The 27,156-nt window shown below is 41.5% G+C and overlaps 1 protein-coding gene across 1 annotated transcript in view; it reads right to left on the minus strand.

Moving 5' to 3' along the window:
* Positions 1 to 9,766: 9,766 nt before the first annotated feature.
* The window catches only part of BMPR2 (bone morphogenetic protein receptor type 2), a 105,752-nt gene continuing 88,362 nt past the window's right edge, over positions 9,767 to 27,156 (minus strand). The window contains exons 9-13 of the mRNA XM_084209661.1: positions 26,039 to 26,186; positions 24,947 to 25,083; positions 21,201 to 21,373; positions 18,871 to 20,132; positions 9,767 to 17,191 (exon numbers count right to left, since the gene is read on the minus strand). Coding sequence (XP_084065787.1) covers positions 16,941 to 17,191; positions 18,871 to 20,132; positions 21,201 to 21,373; positions 24,947 to 25,083; positions 26,039 to 26,186 — 1,971 coding nt within the window. The 3' untranslated portion in view covers positions 9,767 to 16,940. The remainder of the gene's footprint in view (positions 17,192 to 18,870; positions 20,133 to 21,200; positions 21,374 to 24,946; positions 25,084 to 26,038; positions 26,187 to 27,156) is intronic.

Here is a 27,156-nt window from a genome sequence, read left to right on the forward strand (position 1 = left end):
TCGCGACTCCCCCTCACGGCTCCCCTCACGCCGGGCCGCCGCCGCCTCGGGCAGAGCTGCGAGCTGGTGGCGGCTCCCCCGCCTCTCGGTCCTGTTCTGAGGGACCATTATCCCTACTCCATCATTCCTAGCCCGAGGTGCGCTCCAGGAGGGGACGGGGCTCCACAGCGGTTTATCCAATCGCTTTGCCACCAGCTCGGTGTTACCGATGATGGCACCAGAGACACGGGCAATATCCACGCAGACTTGACCCTCTTTTCCCTTAGCTGCTGTGTTTACTCTCCTCCGTTAGGTCAGATTAGTTGCATCTTCATTGTAATCTTTTAATAATATTTGTTAACTGCTGGTATCCTCTTAACTAAATTTATACATCACAGCAGTGAATGAGTGCATGGAACAGGCCTTAGTTCATGTGTTTGGTTATTTAGATGCAAGGTAAACACATGTTAGTACTCTCAACATGAGAAAGAATCAATAAACCTTTTTTCTGTCTTTATTGCAAATGCCTTCTGAGCTACTAGTACTTACACAAATTCTTTTCAATACTGCTCCACAAGTTGCATGTTGCAATTGAAAAGCATTGCTGTGATACAAATGGTGTGACAACAATTTACATATTGGTCTCTGTTCATCTTGGTCATGCTTGGGTTTCTTTTTTTTCTCTCCCCTTTGCTGTTTCTGATTGAAGCCCACTTCGCTCAAAAATCCCTAATTCCCCTTTGAAGAGCTCCATCCTTGTGGCTGACAAGTTAAACAAACCTGAACATCAAGGTTTGATTTTCAGGCCCTTCTTAAGGATGCCTGGATACTGGCCTACCTAAAGCCTTGGAGGGTAAAGCTCTTCTTAGAGTCAAGAGCTGTTTGTGAGGAATCAGACTGGCAAAAGAGAACAGGACAGATGTAGTGATGAGGTTGTTATGAAGTAAGCTCTTGCATTCTGGATTAATTACTTTTATTTTGAAAGGCATTATGCTCTCTCACAGGTACTGGAAATGCTAGTAATATGGCCTGAAGGAGAGCTGTATGGGCCAATCAAAACCTTCTGCAAAAGGCTGTGCCCAGTCTTCAGAATTACCCTGTGCTACTCCTGAAAGTGTCTGCCAAGTGAAGGCACCAGAAGCCCGGCAGATCACCGTGGGCCCTATTGTATCCCTTCCTTCAACTGTGCAATATACTTGTTACCTTGTAAATTACACACAGGGACACTTCCCAGTCATTTTCCTGTAGCCATAACCAGCACTGCTGGTACAATGTGGCAAGGCATCAAAATCCCAGATTACCCGTAATTAATGAAATATCTGTGAGACAGTGTTCTCCTAACTGGGAATGGCTGAGAGGCAGAGAGCAGTATAAGCTGTGTACTGCATCACTGGGGATGAACGGATCTTGTCATTCCCTCAGTGACTCCATGTACATATTGAAAAACAGAACCTTAGCTTTAAAGCTCTCCACAGGTAAACACCCAGGAGGTAGAAAACCAGCACCCAGTATGCCCAGAGAAACAAATGGAACCTGTCTGCTGCTTAGTCCTTTGGTAGTTTCTGTGAGTCATCTGTGGGGCAGCACAGCAGAATAAATTTTTGAGAAGGGGAAGAAAATAGTTTGAATCCTTCTGAAAGCCAGTTTTGCCATAACACAAAGCCAGGTCAAGACACAAGGAGAACACGTTATTATGAACTAAATGGCAAGATGACATTGTCAGAATCCAAGGGATGTAATCAACAAATAACAGCTATATTTTCACCAACTAGTAAAACACCACAGCTAGAGAACAGCCCTACCTGGAGCTGCAGGCAGAAAGAACCAGGGGAAACATGGACTTTTCAGCTTCTCACCTAGTCTCACCAGTAAGGAGGCTGGGGGGCACAAGAAGCTGGGGGACACAGGCAGGACAGCTGACCCCAGCGGGACAGTGGGATGTTCTGCACCACACAGCAGCAAGCTCAGCATGTGAATGAGGGGGAAGGCTGGCTGGGGGCTGCTGCTCAGGGACTGGCTGGGCAACTGCAGTCTGCATCACTTGCTTTCTGTATTATTCTATTATTGTTATCTATATTTTTATATATGTAATATCTACTATATTAATATCTATTATCATCATCATATGCCCTATTGAATTGTATCTCAACCCACAAATTTTCTTTTTTTTTTCCCCCTCAGTTCACTTCCCCCACCCACTGGGAAAGAGCAAGTGAGAGAGCAGCTGTGTGGGGCTAACCTGCCAGCTGCCTGACAGGTTAAACCACAACAGCAGCCCAGAACAGTGCAGTTATCCTGAAGAAGGTTAATTTATGCAGCATTTGTTTCACTTCTTGGCTGCAGTTTTCAGTCAAGAGCAGAAGATGCAGTTCTTCCCGCTGTGACAGCACCCACTCCCAGTGCCTGTACAGTTGTGCAGCAGACTTTCATCCCAGTTTACACTCATCAGAAATATTGGGAAGCAGTATCTCCCAATACTTGCAAGCAGTGTGCACCTCTAAAGTGCAAAATATTCTGCTTGCATTCTTATTCCTGTTACTGTTTTGAAGAGGCCAAAGTGACAGGTACTGATTCATATTTATTTTCATGCTGCATGCTATGGAGCCCAGTCACGACTTTGATTGCAGAAGATACCTGTTACAATTATAGATAGTACTTCCCACATTATTGTCACACTGCAGAGATGGCACTGCTCCAGAGAGTAGCTGTGAGAATATAAAGCAAAGCATTTATGTGCGCTGCTCATCATCAGTTGTGTTGCTTTGCACGCAGCAGACGTGAGAGCTTGACATGTAAAGTCATGTACTCAGACCTACTCAAACACCGTGTACTTCTTACGTTCATTTGTTTAAACTGTAGCAAATGTGTTACAACAGGATCTTACTCCTACACCTTATGGAAATAATGGAAAGAGCTAAAGCAGGATTATGAACTTGAAAATAGTTTTGAAACTCGTTTTCAATTACAAAATAACCCAAACCCTCAAAACAAAACCCCAGCCCCAAATGACTTGGATTCAGATCCCCTAGACTCTCCTTGCAATTTGCACCTCTCAGGCTCTGGGTTTCTTTCAGCTGTCACCTTCCTTTCTGCCTGCACACTTTGCCAAATGCTGTCCAGGCCATCTCTGAGCAACACATTTCTTACGGTTTCATGTGGAACCTCTAGGCTGGGGTTTCTTCAGATCCATGACGCTCTAACTCTGGCCATAACACCTAATGTAAAGGTGCCAACAGTGATCCAAAAAACAGGAATAAAACTCCTCATCACCACAGAGGCTGTGAGCCTTCTACCAGCAGTGTGTGCATCTGCCTTTAAGTGACCACAGTCACTTCAGTGACTCCAAATGCCCTGGAGTCACCTGTGACCCCTCATACACAGGGCCCATCTCCCTGTCTCCAGCTCCTCCCTGCCTGGAATTTTTATCAACCCACTGGCCCTGGGCGCTCAGCAGATACTGCTGTGCTCACACACCAGGCTGCAGTGCCACCCCAGGAGGTGGTAAGCACTCCCACATCCCACTGGCTTGGAGGCCCTTGGCACCCATCAAGAGTCCTGCCAAAATGCGCTTCTCTGTACTCAGTGCTGGGAGATGAATCCTAGGTATGGCAGCTGGCCCCTTATGTGCAAGCTGTTGGCTCTATCTTAAAATACAGCCTGTGGTAAATGCTGCAGATACAAACAAATCAATCCAAAGGCTGAAGCATATTGAATGCCCTCAAGGGCAGACTGATCAAACACACAGAGCTGCATGAACAAATCTGGAACCTGCTGAAAGCAGGGATATAAACAAGTCAGGGAACTGTTCAACTGCTAACACCAAATGAAAAGCAGAGAAACAAGGGTCAAAGAGGTTTAACTAAGCTGAGAGGACCAAATCCCACTGTACAGCTAATAAAACAGCTAATACTTAGGGAGTTTTCTGGTACTACAGACTGAAAATGTGTGAGTAGTACTGCTCACAGCTCATAATAATATCTATGAAAAATGTTCTGTTAAAATAATTGTAATAATAGTAAACTTTACAGAAAATGACTGTACTTCAAGCAGCTTCAAATATGCTATTGTCTTATTCCAAAATTAAATAAATGCAAAGCAGTACATGTCGAGGAGCAATCTACTGCCTGAAATTGGTTTTTTAAAACTACAGTTAATGTAAGCAATATTGAAGGTTGAAAGACTAAAAGATTCTGGGAGTCTAATCTAAACATTGGATTATGCCTCAGGATATTTTATCGCATTTCTCATCTCTCTCCTGCAGAGTGAGTTTGTTTTGCTTGTTTATGTGGGTGTTGAACATCAACCGGAGAAAAAGACATTTAAAAAATAGGACAAATATAATAGAATTTGCTTCACGCAAAACCTGTAAGAGCCTAGTTAATATTCCAGAATATCTGTAGGGATTTGAGAAGGCAAACAGATTGAAATAAGGTATTAAGATTAAAACAATAAAAAACAACAGATGGGACCTTGGACATAAATCAAACTCCCCGCAATAAGAAAAACACAAAATGCACTTCTGTCACATTTTATAAGGTACAATCTTCAAGAAAAGTTGTCACAGAAATAATGTTCAAAGGCTTCAGTGCCTCACAGGTATTAAGATAACACATTTTTGACAAAGAAACTTAGTTCTCAATGCAGCACTTACATGCAGGCTTGGGAGATGCTCCCACTGCACATTCCTGACACACGTAATTACTTGGGAGAAGTACGAGGTTAATTTCTTTAGAAGCCAGTGCCAAGCTCACCTACATGTGACATGTTTTTCCATGCATACAAATCTGTTTTCTGAGCATGGGTCATGCAAGTCAGCAGCAACACTAAGCAATAACCCTGTGGTGAGTGTCCAGCTGCTGAAAGAGCAAATGGAGTCTCGCTTTCTTCAGTGATGTGACCTGAAACTGTTTTTGTATTGGGATGAAGGAAGAGAATGAGCAGCAGGAAAAGCATGCTGTCCACCACATTCCAGAATCTTTTTTTCAGTAACACTGAGAGAAGTGGCCTAGTCCACTTAAACAAGAGACAGTATAACCTCCCCCAGGTACCCCACAAGATGCTGAATGATAATTTGCACATGATTCCTCCCATTCAAAAATAAAACTTTCCTACCTTTTAGGAAGCAAGGAAATTTTTTTTATCTTTCAAAAACTTAGCATTTTTTTGTTCCGATTTACAGAGCTTGCAAATATAATAGTTTTGTCTGTATTTATGTTGTGTTTAGACATGTAATGCATTTCTGTATTTCTAGTCTCATGTTAGAAGACCATGTGCAAATTACAGAAGGAATTCTTCATTTACAAACATTAAGCACTGCTCTGGCAAGGCACCAGCACAATTTCTGTACGGTGAGGACAGTGGAATTACACACTATAAAATATTTGTTTCAAATGTTGACACTATAAATTAATTTGGTAAATGACAATACTTCACTACTTCAAAATAGGTTTTATGACCATGTTGTAGGATGATGAACATCCTGTGTAAGTGGTGAATAGGCATGTGACTACAGACACTTAAGAGAGCAGAGAAGAGAGTTCACTCTTTCTGATTCAGGCCTAAAATCTTATTTTGCTTCTACTTGTTCATATAACATTTAGAAAAGGTAAAGAGTCAGTGGAAAGCATGTTGGCATCGTTTATTCATGCACCGAGAGGCAGTGACAAAATGATTTTTCTTCTCTCTCCACAGACATATACTAGCTCTGCAGTTAAACTGATTAACTTGAGCAGAGTGTGTGATGAAGCATGAGCATGTGATTCTCCAATTTGGGAAAACGCTTACTGGGAAAGAATGGATCAAGAAGAGTCCTGAATTCTCCCTTGCACTCAGCCATGGGCAGCAGGGGAGCTTTTAACTTGTTTGGTCACATCTGAACCAGACATCAATTTGTCTCTGTGGTACCATCCTGTCCTCATGCACTGCATCTCCCATTCAGCCTGAGCGCCTCCAGGAGAGCCGAGAGCCATCACTGAGAGAGAGGATGTCATCTTGGAGAGGAAGAAAGCACAGGTGGGCAAAGCCCCAGCTCTGCTGCTGCTCACCGCCAAGTGCTCAGACAAGGTGTCAGGCTGATTCTGCTCAGCAGCAGCAGGCAGACATCTCCAGCAGTTGTGGCTGGCATGGCTAAGCTGGTGCTTCATCACGGTGAGCCTGCAGGGTGTCTCTTCTCCTTGAGGCCCACCCCGAGCTGTGCTGGGCTGTCCCACTTCCCCAGGGAGGGGCACCTGCCTCATGGCTGCACGCTGAGCAAGAGCTCAGCCTGCAAGAGCTGTTCTCAGCTCTGCCACACGCCAGCACGGAGCCACAGCTCTTCCAGCTGGCATCCCACCAAGGGCTCATGCTGAAACAACTCTGCCCTTCCTCCTGCTTCCCTCCCCCACCTCCCCAGCAGAGTCCAGTTCCTCTGCCTGCCTCCTGCACCTCAACCCAGGACAGAGGAGGGATTCCTGAGGCTGTTGGTTTGCCACAGGAGAACCTGGGAGCCCTTCCTGTGGCTGGCTGCTGAGCTGGGGTTAACACAGTGCCCAGATCAAGTCTTCTTGACACTGCTGCTTGCTTCTGCCTGGCTGCAAATACTTCTCATGTCAGTCTCAGTCTCAGTTCACAGCTTATGTAAATGGATGGGAACTTCTGCTTGTCTGTGCCTTAAAAGCACATTTCCATCCCTCATGATCACAGGGTGAAGCTCAAACACATGATTTAGTTGCATTCTGGTTTTCCAGAAACAAACAATAAATAAAGCTAGCCTGCTTAATCACCATTTTAAGCCAGCCACTTCCGAGGCCTGATTCAGAATTGTTATTGGTCCTGCAAGAAAATTCTTGGAATGGCAAAAAAAATACAGGTCCTGCAGGAAATTCTCTGGCCATCCACACACATTGGCTGCATCAGTACAGCTGATGTGTGCATCAGCAATGCCTACCTCCTGGGCTAGTCAGACCTATACCCTGCTACAGTGAGTTGTGCCAGATCTGATTTTTTAACCAATCCAGAGACCTGGAGGTGCTGGAAGTTACTCTTTACAACATATCTGCAAGGATCAATTATTACCTTTCCAATAAGAGGAAAGAGGGAGAAAGGCAAAGGGAGAGAAAGGGAAGGGGATGGAGAAAACAGGTGTAATTTCAATATTATAGCAGATTGGCAAAATACCAGTCACCTGCAAAGCATACAGACTGTCAGGAACAAAACCAGGAACAGAGCACAAGCCAATCTCGCTCCCCATGCACACAGTCCCTTGTGCACAAAAGCAGCTTAAGAAAGCTGTATTTCTAGTCATTCTGATTAGGAAATCTGATAGCTTGTGGCATGAACTTCTCCCAAACAAAGGCTGCAATAGGTGACAGGGGAAAGCAAACAGGCCTGTTACACTAAGTGGCACGGGTAAAACGAGCTGTACAACCTCTGTACTCTCTTTATCACAACGCCCTGCACTATCCTTTCCTGTTAGCACTTGGCAGCAACAACAAAGAAATTGGGCCAAAGACAAATGCTGAGTTCTACAGTGTTGCTGATGCCTGAAACAAGTCTCCCTAGCCTCCCTTCATGCTTTCTCCTTCCTCAAATCCACCTCGTGTACTTGAGGTGCTGCCCACTGGCTTTTGTCCATTATGTGCCCAAGCCACCTGCCTGCTCTCTACTGCCTGTATGTCCTTGTTCTCAAAAGGACTTGATGGACCGTGATAGAGGGTGCTGGAAAGCTCCTGTCCTGTGAATCGAAATGCACCTGGATCAGTTGTTTCCAACATTTCTCAATATTTGCATCCTTAACATTTTTCCAGTGCTCATGTGAGCCCTGTCTGGAAATGCCATTTGCTCAGACACTGCATAGTAAATACAGACTTGCTTTCCTTAATCACCTCCCACAGACCAGCTGTCCTCAGGCAGCCTCATTTGTTGTCTTTGTAAAAGAGGCATCAGTGATCCCCAAAGCATGACTTCAGCTCAGATCACCATTTGTGGATTTCTCACACACTTTCCCAGTGGTACTGAGAGCTGAAAGAAGATCCCCTGACATAAAAGCAGAATACCCAAGTGTGCCATTTAAATTCCAGGAATCAAAACATTTCAACTCTTCCCTGGATGGAGAATGATAAGGTTTCAGGTTAACATGAAAGGCTGAATTTATACAAATATTTTCATATAGTTGAGTTTTCCTGCCTGTGGAAAATTAACCTTCTTATCCAATAGAATGTGGTTTGGGTCATGGCAGTGAGCAGATGTGTATAATCTCCCGCACGTGGAGAATTTCCATAACATCAGAATTAGCAAGAAGTAAATAGGGAAAAAAGCCTGAATGGAAACAAATAGAAGACTGACATGGCCGTGTTCCACAAAGTACGTTCTGCAGCTGCATCACTGCTCTGGAACAAAGGGGAATATAATTATTGTAGTTTTACTTCCAATTCCCATTAGCAAACCAAAGGCAAATAAAAGTGGTTATTTCTGCAGGGGAGAGCTGGCAGAGGTGAGTGTATGAGGTCACACAGGGAAATCATGAGGAGACTTTCCTAAGTCCAAGTGGCTCATGCACCCAAAGAAAACTCTATCAGTAAAATTCACCATTCACACTCTGTTCCTGCAGGGCTGAGTCAGGCTTCTCAGATACCCGGAGGATAAGGCTCAGCCACACCTGCTGGGGTAGGGCAGGACTTGGCTGCTCTTACTGTCAGCCACGCCAAAAGTGAGAATTGCTTTTGGGGACACAGCTACTTTGGTCACACAGGCCTCCACTCCCAGTGTGCTTCCGGCTTCCAGGGAAAGCAAGCCTGCCATGGTCCTTTCCTGTAGCCAAAGGTTTCTAGGTTCACTTGTGGGGCTGAGATGATTTGCCATACAGGCAGATACTCAAGCATACACTACTTGCCTCAGTTGTTCCCTCCTTATTTATGACAGCAAGAAATGAAACTCCTCATTCTGTCTCCCTTCTTTCTTTGAATTTTTGAGTTAGTTCTTTGGTCAGAGACTTACACCACTTATTTGCTTGCAAAAATCATCACTGTGGATAGAGAAAAATAAATTAACAATAATTGAGGAGAAAAGATAAAACCATCCAAGCTGCAGAATGGATGCCACCAATCTGTCTACAGTGGAAAAGTGTCAGTCAGTGGAAATTTGCAGCATCCTTCTACTATAACTTAATCCATCTTTTTCAGTTCTGTTGAATAGGACAGTAGCTCTGGGCTGAGAAAGCTTCTGCTTGTAAGAATGCCAGGATATTATCTCTTCATGGGGAGGGGAAAGTGCTGGGTTCCTCCACATGTCTGGTTGTCATCCCCAAGTGCTCTCCCCAAGTGCCAACCAAAACTGAAGGAGAAAAGCATTTAGTTTAATACCTCTTCCTCCTGTTTTCTTTTTCTGTTTTTCTTCTTTTACACTTAGCAAGCAGACAAAGTGTGACAAGAGGTCATGCAAGGCCTGCTGCTCTGAAATGTCTGCAAAACCGTGTTCAGCTCCAACACAAGCACCTGACCTGGCTGGCCAGTGAGAAAGGGGGCAGAGGGGAGCAGAGGCACTGCACTACCCCAGCAAGGGCAAGCCCCAGATTCCTAATGCACAGGACCACCTGGGAACAAGGAGGGTGGAACCTGGTTATGCCAAAACTGCCTGGAAGTCCTACTCAGCCCTTAGCAATCAAGGAATTCCTTATCCTCCAACCAACCAACCAACCAACCCACACAGTTGCAAGGGGGTTTCCTCTTTCTCTCATTCCTGGAGCATGTTAATACTCGTGGCCAATAAGGATATGAACCACCAACAAAAGACCATGCTTTTTGTCATTAATATGATCTTTAATAAATGGAATAATGCACCATTTTTACAGCAAGCCTTTTCTCTCAGGCCTAAAGAATAGCCTTTTAAATGTTCTTATCCAATGTCTCTGTATCAATACAATCTCTTTATTTAGGTTTATATATAACAAAGCAATTCTTACAAGTATTCATAGAAAACTCTGTAGTGGCTTTAACAATGTCAGCTTTCATAGTGGCATCCACAGATAATTAAAAACCAAAAATTAGCTTTTTATTTCATACTCACACTGTTCCATGAAACACAACTTATACAGCATAGCAAGGGTATTGCGCAGCTTATACAAAAGAAATAACTGAAAGCAATTATTTATAAATTCATACATGATATTTCCTCGGTCATTTGAGAGGAAAACCAAAAATACCCGTTAACAAAAGGGTTCTGATGAGACTCCATATTCTAGGATTTCTCCCCCTCTTCCCCCAGAAAAGCTCGCTCAGAAAGTAATGCTCTCTTTACAGTCTTTCATAAGGAAAATGGCAGTTTCACATCTTCTTACTTCAGCCTTTACAGAAGACCAAACCCTAAAAATTCATTCTTGCCATGTTTATTTTCCTCTTATACTGCATTTGGGGGGGAAATAATCAACAGCGATTGTAAAACATTATTCCAGCTTATATAAATGTGAATAGAGCACGCTTTCCTCTAGAGACAAAAACCAGACAAGAAACATATACATACAAACCGTTTTAAATACGTTTCAGCAGTGTGAAAGAGAGAGAAGAGTCACCAATCAGGAAATTCGAAAGTGACAAATGAGTCAGCTATAACTTGGACTTGCCTGTTTGTTCTTGTGACTTCTTACAAACTACAAAGACCAGAAACATTAACTATTTTCTGAATAAACAAGACTGAAGTGTGAAACTTCATGATACAGTTCTGAAGCACAAAAAAGAAAGTGAATCAAGTGCTCTAGAAATAAACCTCACACATGTTTTCCATCTTAAAAACAAGTGAATGGGCTACAAAAATGGAGGTTTGGGAGACCTTGGAACTAGAAAGTTATAAAGGCTAATTATTTCTGCTTTAAAATAGTTACCAGGTGAGATGCTGTGCCACGATGGACACACTCCAGTGATACATCTGCAGAAGCCTGTAAGGATTGGGAAGAAATCCTTCCTTCCTGTGCTGTGGAAGATTGGTATATGCATTGAAGTTAACCAACTGAATAACTTGCAAATTCAAACAACTGCTGATGAAAACAGCAATAGGCTTTGAAAAATAGCTGATGATTACACTAAGAATTAGCATAACTCCAACTAGTTCCTGTTTATTATGCACACGTGTATATTAAACCACAGTGAAATAAACAGAAATGGCCATAAGAAGTGACCTGTATTAATAATGCACTGCTAACACAGACCTGCGTGGAGCCCAGACCAACATTAAAGGGCCTTGGTGTAAATGAGGATTTATCTTGAACCCTTCCACTCCCACTCCCCCAATGCAGTTCCACTTCTTGACAAAGCCACAGCTGGCCTGCGCTGACCCAGCTCCACAGCCTGAATCCCCCAACTGCAACACCCAGCAAGGCTCAGGAGACAGGGCTGCCCCTGCAGTCCCACATTCCACATCAGCTTTCCTAGGGCTAATCCCCCCAGAAACGTTTAACAGCACAGTCAGCAGAACCCACCCCCTCCTCTGCCCACTATCAAAGGCAGACTCCTGCTGGATTCCAAGAGCACTGGGCTCAGCCATGAGCCCTCGAGGTGCCCATTCCCTCAGGAACACAGGTGCTGAACGTAACATCCATTTGGATTTGCAGGAGCACAACTCTGTTCTAGCAGAAATGGAAGTTCTGCCTCCAATTTTACTTAGTACAGAAGAAACCCCAAATAAGAAATCTGATTTGCTACTCTTTTATATCAAAACTGAACCTACTCAGGGGATGGGTGAGATCAAAAAGGGATGTATTTCTATAGCTACAGTTTCATATGACAATATAGAAGCCTAAAATGTAATTGGATTTAATGGACTAAAATACTATGTTTAAATGGCAACCACACATATAACTATAGCTACTACATAAAAAAGCCTTGTAAAAATTATCATGTTTTAAGTGTCTTGGGTTATTTTTTGACCTTTGAGAGAGGTATCTTATATTACTCAGCTTCAGATAAAGCTTGTCATGTGCATTCCCAGGTTTCTCTCTCTCTCTCTCTCTTAAATCCATTCCTCCCAAACAATCAGTGACAAGTCTGTCACAGGAGATCCTGAACTACTGGACTGTGTCACCGTCTGATCCCAGATTTACTGTGATGCACTACAGACAATTTTAAAATGGCATATGAAAAAAAAAAAAACCCACATTTTATTTTCTACCAGTGCTACCATCTGATGCTGTAACTCACAGAATTTAATCCTGGAACTTACACACAACATACATATGCATCTAAATACACACAGAGTTTACATAAAAATATATATATCTGGCTTCATTGCAATATGTATAGTTTTTTCACTGAAAAAAGGCTTGAGGTTGAACAAAAATTAGTAAGCATGTTTTAAAAGAAGGTTAATATAGTTACCTGTTAAAATGGGTACTGGGAGACCAGACAGAAAAGTTCAAAAAATCCCAATTTATGCAAAATATTAAGTTGTCCAGTCTATGATCTTTCAAAGACTGATCAATCCAATTTCATTTTACTTTGACGAGCTGCTACAAATCTTCCAATTAGACATCAGGTCATTTATCTGCTACTGTGCTTGGCAATTATTATTTTTATGGCTTAAACCCAGCCTATTTCAGCAATGGGACCAGCCATCATTTTTATACAAGTAAAAATTACAGCATAATTAATTTCTAATGTATAGACTAAATATGTCTATTTTAAAATTCACCCTAATTAGGCAAGAAGTGTCCACAGTAACATTTCCATGGAAGAATGGTTGGGAACTTTTCTATTTTTCATTTAAAGAAAATAACAATCTGTACATCAACACAGTAATGTTGTATTAGTGGATATTTTTCAACATTTAAAAATGGAATATCATTAGAGCAAAATGCACTGAACACTGAAACTAGGCCATATACAATGTATACATATATATTTTTAAGTAAGTATTCATTACTATTAAGTTTGGGGGCAAATAATTTATTCCATACAATTAAAGAACTTCCTTATTCTCCTCTCTGAGGCAGGTAGGATTCCAGATTTCTTTTAGAGAAAGCTGACAGGTAGGAGGATGTGAACTTTCTGAACATATTTATGAGGTGGGAGTTTTTTGTCGCTTATTTCCTGAAAATTGCCAGCATCTATCTTGCATTGTTTTGTGCCCAGTGCACTGAAAAAAAATCAAAATATGTTGCCTTTGAAAATCAGGTAATTTTTTTATATTAAAACTAGAGACAAACGAGTGACACTAAGAAAGCAAAACAAGAATGGAAATGTTGTTTCTGAAACAGCTGTGCAGTGTAAGTGCATCTTGAGTTCCAAGAAAGGCCTTGGTAATACTAATTGGCTAGCATATCAAGCTGTAAAGCATAATAAGCAAATTCAGGGGAGTGTTGCAGATAACCTGACCTGCAAATACCAATTTTAGAAGACTATGAGGCATATCTATTCAAAGGGTTAGAATTCAAAAAACCACATTACCACATCTCCTTTACAGGAAACAGAGCAAGACACAATGCATTAACCTAAACAACTCTCCTGCCTTCTGCTACGAAACCATTTTCTATACCCAGCAAACTGTTGGATTTTGTCTTATACAGACAAACATCAAAACTGTTTGCTCTATCATTTTACTTGAATTCTCCACTATAAATTATGTAACAAATATTCTACTATTGCCTATTTGACAGTGGCACAATTAATAGGTATTTACACTACCATTCTATTTTAATTTTGCTGTATTTATCTTGTCTGCAATATACATGAGAAACTGATAGACAATTATCAACTTTCATAACTTTCCTTTTTTTGAAATCAAATAAGCAAAATCATAACTCACAAGGAAATAAATCACATTTGTTTTCCCTGTTTATTGTACAATAACAACATCCCTGTGTTGGATTTGTAGAATTCTTTCTCTTACACGTATTTTGTTTGTTAAGGACGATTCCCTGCAGCACGAAAATTCAATTTCATTTAACTTACAGAAACAGCATTCTATGGACATGGGATTATGGGCTGTGAGGAAAAAAATGGCATTACTAAATTAAACATTAAAATCAAACTTCTAATCTGATTTAATCTAGCTGTGCAGAATTACAGTATTTTGGTACCTACTTTAGAGTTTGCTTTGACTGACCTTTAAAAAATAATAGATTTTATCTCTTTAATCTATAGGGTATTTCCTGATAAAGTACATTTTTCTTTCATGTTACAAATTATATTTATCCTTGGTAGATTGCACAGCCAATCTTGCTACTAATTATAATTAATTCCAAAGGCCCTCCATCAAGTAACAGAAATAGACAAAGGAATGAAAAAAAAATACTGTTTAAGAATGTTGAAGGAAAACTGCAGAACAACATCTTCATCTGGTATTAAAGTTATTTTGATTGCATTGATCACAAAAAAGTTGGATTTCTTACAAAGGCATGGCCTGCAAAGAAAGGCTAAAAGACTGGTGCAATTCTGTCTCAGCAGAAAGAAGCAGCAGTCAGAGAAGCAATTTTTCTCTCCCCAGAGTAGTCTGACTTAGTAAGAGTCCTAAATATTGTTTTCAGCCCACATTCTGAAATGCTGATGGATGATACATGCAAGGCAAAGAAAAGTCATTGGGACAGGAGCGAAGAATCTTCAAGACCACAATCAGTGCTCATCAAAAAACACCACCAAGCACTCCAAATGGAGACTCACAGGAGGCCAGAGGAGAAGAGAGCCCAGTGAGCAATATGAATAGAATGCCAGAAATTCTGATTCAGGTCTTGAAACCCAGCTGAGCAACTGGCAGGTTTTCAACATCTGGGATGTGAGACTGCAGCAGATGGGAAGCCAGAGCGTGAATTAAAAGTCAAACCAGAAGAAGGCTGTGTTTTCAAAAAGGGGTGATATAACTGTATTATACAGGGGGAAAGCATAATTATGCCTCAGAGACGAGAGGTACTATTTGAACTGGTGCTTAAAGAACATAGGGAGCTCAAAATGTGCCTTGTGGCTTGTATTTCTACAACTACACTTACTCAAAGTCTGCATTTATAGTGCTATCTCTTGGAGATATATAGGAGAATCTAAGAAATGTTAAGAAGTTTTACAAGAGAAAATCATAGCAATCAAGAACAAGCAAGGAATTTTAGGGAACAGCAAGAATCAGATGTAAGCAAGGCATGTATTAGATTAGCTGTATCAGCAGATAGAGAAGAACAGGGTTGGCAAAGTTTACCTCGGGGGGGGGGGGGAAATGGTAAAACGGCAAGGAAACAAATGAGCTTAAAAGCAGAGAGCATCTGCTACAGTCAGCTGAAAGGAGACAGGCTGGGGGAGGCAATTGTTTGCTGCCAGTATCCTGCCACAGGAGTCTGGCAGGCTGACTGAATTGATTTTCTTTCTTTGAACATCACCAGTTTTCAGATGAAGTGATAAATCTTTGCTCGTTACCAAAGACTGATGTGTTACACCTTTTTATATCCAAATACTTTTTACTAAAGTGTTTTCAATTGGAAAGAATGCTTCTCAGGTGGAAGGCTATTTCTTAGGTGGAAGGAGGTTCTAACTAATAAGAAAATTATTTTCCTTCAGTAGACAGTAAAACCAATCATTCCAAAAAAAGGAAGGGTTTACTTGAGATAGTGAATAAACAATTTATCTCAATACATATTACATTCACATTCACTGACAGCTAAAATCAATGTGCATACAAACTGAAAGAAGGGACTAAGCAGAGGGGGAAAAAAAAAATCCCCAACCCTCCCCCACAAACACCTATGATTTTTAAAAGCATGCAATAAACTTTAACAAGATGAATGAGGGCCTCTAAGAACTCTGAAGGGAGGACAAGTTTCAACTCAACTTGGCAACAACAATCAATTAGGATGCACCTACCTGCATAAGTAATCAGGCTCATTTTTACCCCATACTGTCTGTAAGGAGGTAAATCAGGAAAGACTTGTGACTTATCGCCAAACTGTTTTGTGCCAAGTAAGATTGATGGTTTTTTTTTCTCAGTGTAAACAAAATACGTTCACAACCTATCTTCACTCAAGCTTTTAAGTATGACAATTATTAATATTTCTGAATAAAATGTATTTTTCAATGTACATCATTAGTGATCTAAATAAGGTTTTACATAAATACAGGGGGTGAAACTGCACACAAAATAAAATGGAAAAAATGGCTGACACTGTCTCCTTACATTTGTTCAACATTTTGTTACTCAGCTTCACAGGCTGGCATCTACTACTATAAAGGAAACACATTTTGATTAGGGAGGATCAAAAGAAAGGTACAGAGCTCAGACTTTTTTTTTTTGTTCCTTTTTTAAAGCCCTTTCAAGTTGGGGAAAATTCATGCATTGTCACCTCTGAGCACAATGTGATATTGGCAGCTGCTTCAAGCTGGCTACGATGTGCAAAGTTCACTGTCATGACCGGCTGGCTGCTCAACTGTCAAGGAAAAATTAACAAATACAAAAATGGGAACATGTGGCAGTTTTAGAAACACACTTTTCAATAAAGCCTACTGTGAACTATAGACTATTGCACATTTCAACATGACACAAGGAAAAGAAGGGGTTCAAAAGAGAATACACTTTGTAACATAGAAATATACAGACTAGCTTGTGCACAGAAATCAAAACATGGTTACAAGACACCACTGCAGTCAAACCTGTCTTATAGTCTGCTTATGTTCTTAGTGACCTTAAGAAACTGGTCCAAACTGATTATCAGCAATACTTTTTTTTGTTACTTTTTTTTAAAAAAATATTTTGAGACCACATCTTTGATACACATATATATATTCCGTGGTCAAAACAGACAGACTTAACTTTAGCGATACTAAATAAAAGTGCAAAAACGTTCAAAAAATAAAACAAAATAAAAAAATATGGAAGCATAAGCTAAAAATTTTCTGCATAGCTGAAATCTATTTAAAGCGAGTCCTTGGTAGGGGTTGCTGACAGGAGGAGAAAGCAGTTTTTTAAAATGTCTTCTGCATGTTTGTTTCAAATAATGCAAAACAAAGGTCGGCTTTTGAAGCACTTCACAGGCAGTTCACCCCTGCGTCCTTAGAGACCATAGTGGTGGCAGTGCCCCCCTCTGCAAGGTACACAGCAGTGCTGGATTTGGGGGGCACTGCCTGCTCACTGCCGTTGTTGTTGACCTCGCAGTGCAGCGGCTCCGTGGAGATGACCCACGTGGACGGACGCCACCGCTTGAGCGAGTACGGAGTTTTCACACGTTTCTTGATCTTCTCTCCTGAGCCTGATTTGCCATCCTGTGAGGAGTCACCTACTGTAGGGAAAAAAACCAAACCAAAACAAGAAAACAGAACAGAAAATAGTATTATGAGGAAGGCGAGATTAGACTGGAGTCCAGGGTTGTTACTTATGTGAAACAGAAAAAAAAGAACAAAATCTATAAACAGAGAAGCAGCTGTGGGGCAGAGGCATGACAGGTGTATCAACTACAACAGCTGCCACTAGAACAAGGGCTTAGATTCTGTTCTCTGTCAGAAATTACTTCAGTGAAGTAATTTGTGTTACCTGGAGTACACACTGGCATCAAACAGGAGAATCAGCATTTGACATTTGAAGGGTTTTTGCAATCATAGCATCTTACATTACCTGTAATGGGAGGTACAAAAGAACACTGCTACTACAGGACAGCAAAGGCTAAAACTTGAATAGTGCAATGTTAGGTCCCCTAATCCTACTCCACCTGGCAAAGCATTTCACGTGAAAACAAAATAGTCCATTCTCTGTTAAGACATTAAGTCAGGATTTGGAACGCTGGTTTGTAAAACTGGCAACGCCAACTTTAACTGTGATAAAACTTCTGCAGTTCAAGTCTGATTGTTAAAAAAACTTTACACAACCCCTTCTTTTAACTTAACCTTCAATTAAAGAAAGTCACTGCAATAATATTTTTTCTTTATCTTGTTAAGATTTCAATTCACATCAACATGTTAAGACAAAATTTAAGGTTTCCTACTTAAAAGGAAGGCTTAAACATTCCATTGCTGAATATTCAACTACATTTCTTGAAAGATATGTTCTCGTTTGGTTTTAAACCTTTTATTTCCAAAGATGCCTGGCATCCCAGTTTACTCCACTAGTATCACAGCATCTTCCTAAACACAGACATGAGATTTGCAAGCACCTTTCAAGTGACTTCTGGAAATATATTTTCTTTAAAATGCACACTAGGAGATCTTTCCAATAGCTCAAACAGGCTCAAATCCAGAGGATGCACCTAATTTAACTATAACTATAGGATTACATTCTTACTGTAAAAAGGAGTGACCTCTTAGACCTCTGGCCATAAAACTCTCAAGGAAGTTATTCTGAAATAAACTATTAAAATAAATTCTTTTTCCAATTACTTAGATTAATTTTTATGTACATGGCAAACCGATGAAGAATTGCTTTAATTGTTGGAGCTAGGAGAGCAAAATAGAAAATGCCTGACCCTCCATTTAGGCTGGGCTAACACAGTAAAATCAGTTGCTTTAATATTACGAAGCATATAAGTAGTTACTATAACAAATTATTTTAATAAATGCATCTTAGAGACAGCTACTCTTGAAAGAATGAGGAAAAGTAAGGAAAAAAAGGTTTAAAGTGCCCCTGCAGAAAAAAAAGGACACTTTTCCAATATGCTTTGCAGCTACCAAAGGTAGCAGCCTTGCAAGGAATAATGAAAGTTAACCTAGAGACAGAGTGGATGGGTTAGAAAGAGATAGATTTATTCTGTGTATGTGGAGGATGATAGTGATCTAATACACTGGAAATGATGAAGACAGGACTTTATCAAAAAGACTGAAGCTGTGCTGAGGGAAATTACATTTATATGAGATTTAATAAGTATGCTTTGGAGAAAGGGGAGATGGGAATAATTTCTGTTCAAGCAAATACATGCAGTTATTAGGTAGAGAGGTGTCAGGGAAACCGTTCAGCCCTGCAGGCACTTACACTGCATACTACTGCTGTCCAAACTACTTGTGGCTGACAGATCCAGCGAATTAGGCCTCTGTGCTCTTCTGGTCTGGGTCTGCCCGGGATTTCTCACGACATTCTGGGTACTGGCCGCAGCAGCGTCTGGACACGGGTTACTGTTGTTGTTGTTGGCGTTCGTTCGCCCGTTATCCAGCGGGCGCTCCCTCCTGTCCACCAGGCGCTCCAGAACACCTTCATCGTGGCCAACCTGCTGCTCCCGCCTCAGCAAGGGCTCGTGCTCGTCGGGACTGGAGTTGATATTCAGCCGGCTGTCCTCCCCACTGAACTGGTTCTGAAGCATTTCCTGGGCCCTCTGCGCTACCGAGCTGCTGGTCTGGCCGGAGGGCACCGTGCCGTTGGCATACTGGGCCGTGCCAGCATGAGAGTTTATGCCGTGGCTCCTCCCGGCCACGCCGTTCATGGTGACTGTCACCACGTGAGGCTCCGCAGCATTGATAGTGTTCATCTTGGCAACCCCCGTTTCCACTTGCTTCAAGTTTGATTTGTGCTTGCCACCGAATTTTAACCGTGGCTCCTTTGTTGAATTTTTGGTGTTTAGAGGGAGGCTGGTGGGCCTCTTGGGAAGGTTCTGCTGCTTGGGTAGAGGATAGACCTGAGCAGATGGGACATCCGGAATCAAACACGCCTGACCGTTGGTAGCTTGTGTGAAGTCCTGCTGCCCTGTCACCTCTACTGCAAGTTTTATCAGTGGATAAAGCAAGCTGGAACTAGTGCTGCTCAGTGGATCTGGCCCACTAAACTGCTTAAGCGAATGTTCCATCAGATTCTCATCAGAGCTTTCTTTCAGGTTCTTATCCACTTCTTTTGGATCCAATTTATTTGTCTCCAAGTCCTCCTCTGTTAGCTGCAGACAGACAGGGGTGGGCCCACCCGGCTGCATGACATTTGTAGTGTGTAAGTTTGTCTCATCCGAGTAAGGCATTTCGGATATGGTGGTCATGCCAGTGCTGGGAGTGAGGCCAGCTGTATTGGTGGTGGACAAACTGGTGACACTTGTCTCGGGACTAGGGATGCGAGCTTGTGCTTGCTGCCGCTCGTAGTTAATGGAATTTCTATTCTTTTCCCCTGAAGTCAATGGTGTCGTGGACATTGAATGTTCAGAAGAAATGTTCTTTACTATGCTGTCAGTGTGGTGGATTGAATCTTCAATGTAGGAAGAGGAAGAATAATCTGGATATGGCCTTATCTTTGATACACGTCTATGATGCGACAGATTCCTTTAAGGAAAAATAAGAGGTATTAAGATCATAAATGTAAAAATCAGCTCATACTGTAACACCTCTCATTTAAGAGAGCTGCTTGTCTTTCTATTTATTTTCATGCATAAACTGAGGATAGATACAGTACAAACTGAGGCATTTCAGCAACTTCCTTGAAAAGTGCTGGGGATAAGAAAATTGGTTTTACTAGGGCAAAATTTCATTACGGATGTTATTTCCTAGTAGAATAGTAATGTTCTATTTGTCCAATATGCTGTTTGGCAAAGTACTGCTAAGGTTCTGCTCTAGATGCAGGGAAGTGATGCTGAAGAAAGTCAACAAAAATGCAACAGACTAAATCAAGAAAGTGATTTTGGGAAAATGTCACAAGGTCCTAATCCATGAAAACACTACTATTTTGACAAGTTAGGTATTTTATGATTTGAACATAATATTTTTTCATGACAATGAACAGTGTCATATACAGCAACATTATTCTTCTCTCAAATCTGGATTTCTAGGGTATACTATTAAGCACTAAAGTCAGTTCTGCAAATTCTCATTCCCTCTGGATCATATATAAGGAGAGAACATGCAGCACTTCTCTTGCTGACGTCAGAATAACAACAACTTAAACAATGGCCCTGCACTTTGGTAATTGAAAAACTACAGGTTTGAGGCTTGGTAATTTCCTGAACTCATACTGACTGCAAATTCACAGTTTTTAGCAGAACACTTTAAACAGAAGTTTGATGCATCATTTAGCAAGTGTACTTAAAGACAATTCACTTTGTCACTTCCCATCATGGCAAGCCTGCTGAGATAGTTTGCCTAAGCTCAGTTTAAAGGGCCCCTCTGTGAGAAATACAGTTGTAAACATAAAAGAAGCCTGAATTCTGGGGACACACAGGAGATCTTAAGAACACAAGCAATTGGGATTATGCCATGCAATACCCATTTGCAGACCAGGTCATGGAACACACATCACTTAATGGGTGCAGCAAGCTGTAGCTTCTGCCCTGGAGTGAGTCGAGCGTGGAATTGGGCATTTCCTGCTGACTAAACCCCAATGTGCTCTCCTCTTACCTCTCATTTTGCATGGCAGTTGACATAGGATTGACTGTTGGACTAACTGATTTATTTCTCTCCCAAATCATCATGAGCTCTGCCATTCTCTCCTCAGCACACTGTGCTGTTAGTCGAGCTTCTGCATCTTGATCCCAACAGTCTTCGATTGTTTCTTTAAGTGACCTCACAGCCTGCCAGGAGACAAAACCCCTTTAAGTTATTTTACCTTTATACTGTGCTTCTAATTTACTGTTTTATGGCAGCATTCTGCATGCCTGAAAACAGTCATGAGCTGGCGAAAGAGAGAAACAGAAGATACACAATTTCATTCTAAGTTACTTTAACCTAATACTAGCAATGTGCAATTTAATACCACCACACCTCACAAACACACATCACCTGGGAAGACACTCAGCAAAAGCTGCATTCACCAATGTCCATACAACCTTCAGCAAGCCCTCTGATGGACGCGTGCTCTGCTGAGAGCTGTGTACTAAGGACTGCTGCTATTGGAAATGCTGCCATGGTTATTCTCACAGGTCTGCTAATGGCCACTGCCTTGCTCCTCTGCACTGTATGCAAATAACAGCTGTGCTCACTTCATCACCCTTGTCTTCCTGTTTAGCACAGTGACATCCAAAGGTCTTGTAAGTATCAATGAATTTGTCTGCGCCATGGGAGGAGATTTTTGTTGCGCTTGTTTTACAGGTGGAGAAACAGAAACACACACGTGCTCCTGGCTTCACACTGTGGGATGAGCTGTACAGTCAGGATTAGAGCCCAAGACCTCCAAAACGTGCTGCCATATGTTCTGGGAACTGGAGAGGAAACAACTGAAATTACCCAACACTTCTGTTTGCACTCTATCTGGAGTACAAAAGCCAGGCAGACATTTATGGGCCCCTGCTGCCAGCCTATGGCCATGGAGAGGATCTGGTTTGCCAGCACAGCTCACATCTACAGCCCAGCTTTAACCTCTCCAGCACTGAGGACTGTGCAGAGCCCCAGCTGGGCACTAAGGCACTCGGTGAGTCCTGCTGACTGTCTGTGTGCCAGAACTGCCTTGTGCCTGTCTGGCAGTGGAAGCCAGGACTAGCTCTGAGTATGAGCCAAGAGCTCCTCGCCCACAGAGTGAGCTTCTGGCATGGCTTGCATCTGGCAATCACTGCTGCTTGGTGATGCAGCTCAGGCTGCACAGGTGGGGATGAGCTCCCCACAAGCAAACCTTTCATCTCCCTTCCCACAGCAGATCACACAGGGGATAAGCCAATACCCTCTCCTTAGCTGAGGGACACGAGTCAGGGTACTGGCTCAATTTTCTCTCCCATAATAAAATGCCTTCATTCAGCTTTTAGGACTTGATTTTGTCACCATTTAGACTAAGTCAGTGGACACTCTAATCTCCTGTCTTTCCTCTTTGCAAGACTCTCTCTACAGGTTTCAGCAGCAGCAAATTCAACCAGTGTTTAATAGAATACTGTCTGTCCGGTAGCAGATCCTTTCCTTTTGATGTGTTAAGGATCCTTAAAGGACACAGTAGTGACTGTACAGACAGTTAACACTGGAGTTCTTCAGCGTCACATTTACCACAATTATGTGTTTTCTATTAATTTCAGGTTGAATGACAACTATGCTAAAATGAACTATTTACAAGTACTAGCACTCATCAAAAAGACAGAAGGGACCAGAAATCTGCATGATTCTATTATTCTGTTAATATCCTTCAGTGCTGATCTCTGAAGTCAAGCGTGGCCCCACTTTGGCAAGTGAGACAAGAATATAGTGACATCTAAACACAGTTTAAAGCCTTTTAATTATTTCATGTACATTCTCTGCTCAGGTTGTTGCTGTATACTACGAAAAACAATACTGCTAATCAAGGTCTGTAACATAACATAGATGCTTCAAGAAGCAGACTAAGACTGCACAGGTAATCACAAATGAGGATTCCACATCTTTTGAGTACTTTAATTATGTGATGAAAAAATAAAACACTATTTTTATTTCTATTTCTCAAATGAAAAGGACACATGCATTTGTTTCACAGATGAATTTGCATGAAGGTGTTACAACCCAACATAACAGCAGAGCTTTAAATAATGGAAAAAAGTCTTTTATCCCATGCATTAGATACAGGAGGTTAGGATGTGAGTCCAGAGTGAGGTTATCTGGAGCTTAATTTTCTACACTATCTGTCCTAGAGTGCTCATTCAGATATTATCCTAGACTGGCATAGAGTGGAGGAAGTTGCTTGACACCTGTGATTATTCTTCTTTTCTCTTAAAGCAATGGTGTAGATCAATTCTTAAAGCTGGAGCTATCATCACCATTTTGATTATACAGAAAAAAAATTAGTAACACCACAAAGAATGTGCTAGGCATTTTAAATATGGGCATCATCTAATAATGCTGCAGTCTATCAGCTTGCTAGAACATAATTAACATTTAAAAAGGCAGTCTGCAAAACAAAACAAACCTTGAACTGTTTCAGTTTCAACTGCCTTCAGAAACAGCTGTCAAGCTTGGTTCTTCCAACCCTGCATTTGCCAACATGGCTATAGTTAAAACAGCTGTTGTTTGATTTCCTATATAGTCTGGGCATGGATCTCTCTTTTGTCCTCTTCCCCCTTTGCCCCTGAGACCGGGTGGCCAAAAGTGTGCAATAAAAGCACCTCTCTTGGAAGCTCTCAGCTGGGTTACAACAGGTCTTACTGCAGTGTACCACTGCAGGCTATGCTCCTCTCTGAAAGCAGGCTCCTACCTATTTACAAGTACCAGCACCAGGTGAGCCCTCGGGCTCCTCCTCCTCTGCACAGTAGCTACAAACTGATCAACCACCAAAGTCTCTGAAGATTGAAGGGCCTCCTTTCAATATGGGAGTAACAAGAAGGATCTTTCTAAATAACAGCCAAACACACCATTTCCAGCCTGCAATTCAGCTGTGTTACCTTGTATCAGGTGGAACCCAGTCACTGCTCACATTGCACTTTGCTTGTAATAAAAGAGGAACAGCCCCCTCTAAGCCAAGGGGATTCACACCGCCTGAACTTTGCTGCAGATGAAAGCAAACACAGACTCTCACCAGAGTTCAGCTGACTTGCTCTAACTTGCTGGCCCACAGCAGCAAGGTTCTAAGCCATCACTACACTCACTCAAAACAACAAGCAATGTTATAATGTTTACAGTCTTGGAAAAAAAATTGCAGATCAAATGAAGCCATATAAAATCTTTTATGGAGTTAAAATGAAATTATTTCTAGAAGCTTTAGCCTCTGCAAATCCTGAGGTCTATACAAGTTCAAAAAAGTTTGTTACAATGTTTACCAATTTTAGTTTTGGAAGAGTATATAGATGTTTTTGCCAGCTATTTTTAGTTGGTATCCTACTTCAGTTTTATTAGTTTATAAGATGTCAAAAGGCAAAAAAAAAGGCTTTGTGTTTCTCATTTAACACACAGAGAACACATGGGCACTTCATACACAATACTACAGACAATGTCTAAAATTAATGTAACAGGTTATCTTTGGTATATCACACTGCAGCATACAACAACAACAGTATTTTTCCTCAAAAGAAATCTGGCTTTCATGTCAATAACTTTTAAAAACTGAATTCAGTATTTAAGAAGTCCATGCAGAAACAGCTCTCAATCCTTAAATACTAGCAAAGAGGAAAAAAACCCCAAATCTAAAAAATCGCTTCTATGAAATGAGTACACCCTAAAGCTGGTTAAATCACTGTTTCTTTGAAAATATTCTCTCTCACCAGGCTGTTCTCCTTCCATGCTTCAGGGAATTTTGGTCTTTGCTTCTCTCTAGACACCAAGACTTGCATATCTTCAAAAGTGGGATGGTTTCCGACTTCAGTCTGGAAAGCCATCTGGTACTCTGGCACAGATTCCCCTGTTAGCAAAAGAAAGAAAGGAAAAAAAATCAATCACAGATTAAAAGGCAGAGCAAAGGCTTTCAGTTGATGAAAGGCATTATCAAAGTTGCTGTCTATCGAGATGTTCCCCACTTTCCCCAAAGTCTAACTTCCAAAAAAAGCTGAATTAACTACAAATGAATTAAGTGCTGTTCAGCAACCTTTCAAAGGATAGCATCCTGAGACTGTGCTGGTTCAGTGGCACACTTGGAATGTCTTGGAGCCTGAAGATGACACTGACTTTCTGTGAAATGCCACTTACTGATCATGTTCATGTACTTCATTCAGGAGGAAGACCAGCAGGATTACAAGCCTCTGCACACAAACTACAGCTGTTGGACTGCAGAGAGTATGCTGCATTTCAGATCCATTCTATATGCTGTAGCTTGGGCAGAAGATGGTGCACGTGGCACAATCTAACGTATAAATTTTAAGTCTACTTCCTTTTTCTTTATGTTACAGGTAGGGAGGATTTCCCCAAATTTTCAATGTCCTATCATAAATAAAAGTACAACTGACTAAAGGCTTCATTAAGTCATAGCATTTTTTCATGGTGAAAAGTCTGAAAGACACTTCAAGCACTTCTATCAGTTCTCAGAACTGGAAACACTGCCTTTGCCATCAGCCTAACTCTCGGTGTTTTTAAACTCTGGACAGTAATAACAACAACAATAACGCCCAAATGGCACTTAGCGTGAGGCCTGCAAACCGCCTGAACAGGTCGTACCGAGCCTTTGGGCAGGAAGCACAGCTCGCCCCGAGATGCTCTGTCCTGACAAGCACCACCTCGAACACTAGATGGCACCGACTCAATGGCAGAACAACCGAGGGAACCGCTTCCCTTCTCCACTTACAAGAGCTCGGGCTCAGGAGGAGCTTTGGGCGCTGGTGCCACTTCCTACTGTTACGGTTTTCCGCAGCTCTTCTCCTTACCTGGGAAGAGGTCTGTACATCTCATGAATATCTCCCAGTAGATCAGGCCCAGAGCATACATATCTACTTGTTTCAAAGCAGATTCACAGTCCCTCAAGTTCACGGCTCCTTCAAGCACCTCTGGGGCCATATAGCGGATTGTACCGACCTGGGGAAACATCACATCAAAGCTTCACATCAGGAAGGAATTCCCAAATTCAATTAAGTTTTTCAGTGCCCTATTCTGGTATTCTCTACAGTTAAGGAAAACACATCTCGCTCCTAATCAATGTCCTCAGTTTCTAGATTCTTACCAGTCCAGTCATAACAAAACCCTTCCCCTACTCTGTCCCTGTTTTGTATGTACCAAAACAAAATTATTTTGTCCCTTACTTAATGTTCTCCAATGAAATATGATATAGCTGCAGAGTTTCTTTTTCCAAGTTGCTTTGTTAAACACCAAGGTATGTACCATAACGGAAGAGGATCCTGCTGAATAAGAAACTTGTTCTCTATTCCTGGACTGTCAGCAAGGCTCCACCCTACAACTTCCATAGTCAAAGGTCATTAACAGTCTTGGAAGATACCTATTCATTTCCAGTAGGACATGTGTTAGATTAGAGCACTTACTCATCAGTATTTGTAGGACAGTATTTTGTCAGAGAACTATTCCACATCCCTGCATTTTAACCAGCAGTTTCCCTGTTTCTTTGATCAGTACGGAAAGATCTAGATAGCACTCTTCTGCACTAGGTATTTTCAATTTGGCACTTGATTTCTAAGGGAGAGTGATTAGCACTGTGTAGCATGCTCTTTGAATGACATACGAAGTTCTTCTGCAAAAGCACAAATAACAGCTACACTGAACTATTAGGCACTCTTTATTTAAAACAGTCTCTCTGTATTTCAGTAGCCTGTATTAGATGTCAAGCAGGAGATGCAGAATGTGGTATGTCACCATTTCAGAAAAATTAACACCAAAACCAAAAATTAACACCAAAACCAAACAATGTTTGGTCTTCAGTTAGCATCTGCAGTACAAAAATGAAGGGACCTGTACCACATAATCACAGAGAACTTGGCAACCAAACTTACCTTGTGTCTTCTCATATCACACAGAAACTTCAGTCTGCCAATCT

The sequence above is a fragment of the Fringilla coelebs genome (genome assembly GCF_963513975.1).
Source record: "Fringilla coelebs genome assembly, chromosome: 7".
In the NCBI taxonomy this organism is placed as follows: Eukaryota; Metazoa; Chordata; class Aves; order Passeriformes; family Fringillidae; genus Fringilla; species Fringilla coelebs.